The sequence below is a fragment of the Nicotiana tabacum genome, chromosome 3 (genome assembly GCF_000715075.1).
Source record: "Nicotiana tabacum cultivar K326 chromosome 3, ASM71507v2, whole genome shotgun sequence".
Taxonomy (NCBI): Eukaryota; Viridiplantae; Streptophyta; class Magnoliopsida; order Solanales; family Solanaceae; genus Nicotiana; species Nicotiana tabacum.
In genome coordinates this window covers 190,520,137-190,526,467 of record NC_134082.1, presented here as the reverse complement: position 1 = coordinate 190,526,467, position 6,331 = coordinate 190,520,137, and the positions used below count along the sequence as shown (strand labels likewise).

The window sequence follows — 6,331 nt, the reverse complement described above, 5'->3', positions numbered from 1 at the left end:
ATGATAATGAAAATATTGAACACCATTGTAGATATTATTCAGGATCATACACGGAACCACAAATTAAATGGGAGATAAATAGGAAAGAACTATTTGGATTATATAAATGTTTGTTAACATTTGAGCCATATATTGTTTATAACAAGTTTATTGTAAGAACAGATAATACATAAGTAAAATGGTGGATAACACGGAAAGTACAAGATTCAGTAACTACAAAGGAAATAAGAAGACTTGTATTGAATATACAAAATTTTACATTTACAATTGAAGTAATACGAACTGACAAGAATGTTATTGCAGATTACTTATCAAGACAAAAGTACTCAAACTGATGAGAATCAAGAATCGAAAGATATATTTGCAATCCTTACTACCCTATCATTACAGATGGATAGTATGGGCAAAAGATTACAACAGCTAGAAAGTCAGCAGCATGACTATAAAAATGCGGAGCTAAGTCGATCGGAAGACTTAAAAATTCCAGAATTAGAAGGAGACGTTGGGAAACTCCAAAAAACCCATGACAAAGTTTGTTTACCTACAGCTGCAGGCACAAGCAAACAGGTGAATAAGAAGCTACATACCAATGTAAATTTAAACAACGTATTTGATAAGCCATTTACATCAAAAAAGCCAAAAGAAGCAATAGCTATAACCCCACAAACTACAACCTATGCTAATAGCCTACACCACAACAAAAAGGTATATAACCATATTACTCAAACATATATTGAGAATATATATAAAATTCAGACATTTCTAAACCTAAACCCCAGATCAACTACTACTACAGATCCAACACAAGATTATATAACCCAAAAACTACAGGGATATAATAGGCTAATAGCCCAACCAAAAACAAAAGCCAACCTAGTAAAGACATGTTACAACTATGGACTACTCAGCACCGTATATACCCACGACGGAGAAGAAATAATTGGAATACCAGAGCTATACAAAGCATTTGTCACCTTCAAAAGAATTACAAAAGGCAACCTATTCTTCATCAAATTCTATACAGCACCAGCTGAAATACTATATGATGAAATAAAACCCATTATACAGGTGATAAAGATAGGACTAACACGAGATATGATAATACCGGAAGAAATAGAGAAACAACCGGAGATACAGAAAATGGAGATACCAAGTTTCTATGCCAACAAAAGAATAATTGGTATAGCAACTATTATTCAAGAACTAGCTAACAATTATCTACAAGGAAATGCTATCTGGAGCTATTATTCCAGAGACCAATTAATGATATATGCCAACTCAAAAGAACTACGACAAGGAGATATGGATGAAGTCCAGAAATGGATTTTATCATTATTAAAGCCAGAAATGCAACCAACTACCAGAGCATTGAAAAAAGAATTTATTTCAAACGAGTTATTGACAAGATACTGCAAACTAGTGGGACACAAATATCCAGACCACATATATTCAAAGTGCAACGGAGATGATAACTATGTACCAGAAGTCCAACTAGAATGAAGGTATCAGCAAGAAGACAAATGAAGGAAACAGCTATTGAAAACAAATAATGTAAAGGGTTGAGTCATGTAAAAAAGTCGTAAAGTAAGAGTCATAATCATGAACAGTAAAGGTCGTTCATGAATAGTAAGAGTCATGTAAAAAAAAGTCGTAAAGTAAATAGTAAGAGTCATAATCTTGAACAGTAAAGGTCGTTCATGAATAGTAAGAGTCATTTGTGAACAGTAGGAGTCGTTTTAATTTTCTATATATAGAATGTAAATCCGAGGAAGAAAGGACATCCTCATACTCACCTTCTCTCTCTTATCTTCTCTCAATAAAATATCTGATTATATACAAACTTCTGAAAGCTATGGAGCATTCAAACGAGTTACAAAACCAGGTAAGTTTATTCATAATCATGTTTAACTAAACTCTTATATTCCTTATAATCTCTTGAATATCATAATTGTTTATCATGTTATAGTACTGTTATAAAGAACATCTTGAGAAAGTTTGTCTGTCTAATAATGCTGAGAGTAGTTAAGCCCAGACTATGCCATCCTAAAGTGGAAACCAGTAGGCAAGGAAGCCGTTTAGGGGAGTACATAGAGTTGAGGCGCTGTTAGGGTAAATGATTGAAGCATGAAAAACATGGTAGTGACCAGAAAAGATTGTTCAGTATAACTTATTAAAATATGATAAACTCTATGATAAACAAAGAGGTTAGAGGGAATATGTTTAGTAAACACATGATAAGGATAAATAGTAAATCTGAATGAACAACCACACGTATTTATTAGAAGAAAATATTGACTACAAAATACTTATATTATATATCTTTAACAGACTTAATAACTATGTTACAAGAAAAATTTATGATATTTTAGTTACTTTTGAAATAATATATGTAATGGAACAAGCATTTACAGAACTAATTGTATCACAAGAAATAGATATATTAGATCTATATGAATTAGATTTATATTCAGATTAATGATCACATATCAAGTTAAAAAAATCTGTTTATAAATGAAACATAACACTTTTCATTACATAAGATTCTATAACACCCAGAAATGGAAACTTCTTAAAAACCTCAGTAACATAAATAGAAAAATAGATTGTGTTAAACACAATATTAAAACCTGCAAAGACATAATTAAATATAATAGATTACGTAATAAAGCTTTATTAACTATAGAGAAAGAAATTGAATTTTATAGAGATAATCTTGAGACTTATCAACACAGAAAAACAATAATTCTTACAAATATTAAAACAATGAATATATGTATCAGCAGGTATACATCGCAATATTAAAATTAAAATGACCCCCCACAAATTGTATCAGCAGGTATACATCGCAGTATTAAAATTAAAATGACCCCCCACAAATTGGTATCAGAGCTATGACAAATAAACATATAATTTAAGAAACAAAACCATGGAAAGGAACACTGACATTAATAGTACAAATCTGCAAAAAATACCCATAAACAGTGAGACAATTACAGAAAATACACAGATTAAAATAATTAAAAAATCAAGGAAAATAAGGAAGAAACTGAAAAAACTATACCTAGAATATGAATACCTAAGTATTACAAAAACAAACAAAGCTAGGCTATCTGGATTAATCGATATAATATCTAAAATAGAATATAAATATATTTGCTATCTTAAAAAGAAAAGATGAATAAAGAAGAGTTCGCACTAGAAGCGAAAACATATGAAAATCCAGAAGGATTAAAAATAACAATAATATTTTCCAACTTAGGAAGAAGATACAAGAAAATAGGAAATAACCTGAACTTAATGTTAGAAAAAGAAACTGTAAAACTAGAAGATAGTTTAACCGCAATGGTTAGAATAACAAAAGAAAACGAAGAAATAGATAGAAAAAGAGAAATAAAATAAATACAACAACAAGCTAAAGAAAAAATACAACAGATAGAAGAAGTAAAAAACACTAAGATAACAAAATTAGAAAAAGAATTAGAAATGCTAAAACAGCTATACGCTAATAAACTAAAAGAAAAAGAAAAACGTAAAGAAGAAGAACAAGAGCTAAAACTGACAAATGAGATAGAAAAGTTCAAATTACAGTTAGAAGAAATACAGGATAATCCACCAAAAATAAGCATGAACGAAATAAATGACCAAAGTGATAGCGACACAAATCTAGGAGAAGACTATTCAGAAACAAGTGAAACATACACAGAACTAATAGAAAAAACGGAAAAGATGAAAAAAAATCCAGAAATAAATACAGGAGATATGATCGAAGATAAACCAAGCATATCAGGAGTAAAAAATCCAAGACAACTAAACCCAACCTATTACAGAGTAAGTTATGATTCATATGATAGAAATAAAACATTATAAAATAGCCTAAATATGGATATCGTAATCAAGAAGGAATTAAATTACAAGAAACAAGTCTCACCCGCATGGTTTAGCCTAACAAAAATGCATAAGTACTCGTCACTTCACATATACGTTGTACCCAATAATTAAACATGTAGCAAATAGGCAAACGAGTCTTAATCCCTCGAGTCAAGGTTAACCAGACACTTACCTCACTCCGAAAATCAACTCAAAGCTCAACCACATCTTTGACGTTAGAACAAGCCTCCGAGTCAACCAAATCTAGCAAATTATCAACAAAATAATTCAAAATAAGCCTTAGGAACTACCCGCAAATGAAAAAAGTTCAATTTAGGTCGTTATTAAAAAAGTCAACAAAAGTCAACTCTCAGGTTTGCTTGGTCCAAACCCAAAATTCGTACCAAAACTCGATTACCCATTCATCCTCGAGCCTGCTATGTAATTTATTTCGAAATCCAACCTCAATTTGAGGTCTAAATTCCAATTTTACAAAAATTTCTAATTCTACCCAAATTTCCAATTTCTACCATGAAAATCCTGGATTTTAGGTTAAAATCTTATGAAAGGTATTAGGTAATTAAAAGAAAGTATGTTTGAGTCACTTGCCAACGAATTATGGAAGAAGTGCCCTAGGGGAAATCACCAATAAGGTTTCTATCTTTTAAAATTTGAAAGAATGAGAAAAATCCCGTCTAACTCCAAGGCGCAAATGTCGCAATTGCGGCCTGGGGTTTGCGAGCCCCGCAAATGCGAAAATTCCATCGCAATTGTGAAGCCTTCACACCTCTGCTATCATCACATTTGCAATGATTTATTCGGAAATGCGAACTAGTGTCCTCTACAATTGTGACCTTTATTTATCGCAAATGTGAATCTTAGCTGACACACCTCTCTTTGTAAATGCGAAGATTTTCTTCGTAATTTCGTCCAAGACAGAAAATCGGACCCTTCACAATTGTGAATAATGGCCTCGCAATTGCGAGGTCAAATGCCTACACCAGAACAGATTTGCACTAGCTATTTTTCAAATCCAAACTAACTCTATAGCCTACCCAAAACTCACCGGAGCCCTCGAGGCTCCAAACCAATCATGCTCACAAATCCAAAAATATCATACGAACTCACTCATGCGATCAAGCACCAAAATAATACATAGAACTACGAATCGGGCACTAAATAAAATAAAACTTCCAATGAGCTAAAGAACTTCTATTTTAATAACCAGACGTCCGAATCATATCAAACCAACTTCATTTTTCACCTAATTTTGCAGACAAATTGTAAATGTAGTAATGAACCTAAATGTCATGACCCCGGTTCGACCTCCATGAACCATCGTGAAGGCACCTAGTCTCTACGACTAGGTAAGCCTAACAATGCGGAAAATAAACCAGTTTGCGGAAGAAATAATTAAAACCGAAATAGTGAAATAAAATAGTTTTAAAAGTGTTGCTCGGCATACACAATATCAACTCTCGAAAACTAAATACATTTCCCAAAACCCGGAATCTCATGATCACAATCCTTTGAATGTCTACAAGTATCTAACTCCAGAATGTCTAACAAAGAAACGAAAGTACAGAAGGGCTAATACAAAAGGGAGAGTAGAAAGGGACTCTTCAGTCTGCGGATGCGTCAGATATGCCTCGGAGTCTCTACAAGCGTCTCGCCTTACGAGTGGTAAGTCGTACTGGAGGTACCGGGATTTGCACATGAAAAACATGCGCAAAAAGGGCATGAGTACACCACAACGGTACTCAGTAAATGCAAAGCATAACCTCGGTCGGGTAGTGATTGTGTAGTGACGAGGAAGGTCAGGGCCCTACTGAGATTAAATGAATACAAAGATGACAGGATAAGATAAGCAGTACAATTGAGAATCTACAGTAAGAATCTACATAGGATAATAAGAGTACAATAACGGAAATAGAGATAAAGACAAACCACAAGGAAGTACCACTCATAATAAGGATGATAACCGGGGATCTCTTGGTATCCCGAGGATCTCTTGGTATCCTCAATATATGTTAGGGATCTCTTGGTATCCCGAGGATCTCTTGGTATCCTCAATATATGCTAGAGATCTCTTGGTATCCCGAGGATCTCTTGGTATCCTCAATATACGTGCCGAGGATCTCTCGGTATACCGCACTTCAGCTCAAATAATAAATACATACATGGGATCTCTCGGGATGCCATTCCGTAGTCCCAAAGTAAAACACACAATAATAACACAAAGAATACTCAATTAAACTCAACTTCGTACCACAATAAAACAGGTAATTCTAACCTAACATGCTTCACATAATACAAATAAGGCAGTTTAAGCAATAAAGCAATTAAGTCAATTAAACATGCTTCTCTAAGCTAACAACAGTCTTAAATTTCAAGTAGAATAAGCAGGAAAAGAAAAGTACAATTAAAGCTACTTTAGTGAAAATATGATTTTAAACAATTAGCA

General features: G+C 33.1%; 1 protein-coding gene across 1 annotated transcript; it reads left to right on the top strand.

The window, feature by feature from the left end:
• Nucleotides 1–291: 291 nt before the first annotated feature.
• On the top strand, nt 292–5,154 carry LOC142178478 (uncharacterized). Its single transcript, XM_075248076.1, has 2 exons — nt 292–1,240; nt 5,144–5,154. Exons 1-2 carry the CDS (start codon nt 292–294, stop codon nt 5,152–5,154), a joined length of 960 nt encoding a protein of 319 aa, XP_075104177.1.
• The last annotated feature ends 1,177 nt before the right edge of the window (nt 5,155–6,331 follow it).

Excerpts from the sequence above, each read along its gene's own strand:
- LOC142178478 (XM_075248076.1), top strand. The coding sequence starts at position 292 with ATGTTATTGCAGATTACTTATCAAGACAAAAGTACTCAAACTGATGAG.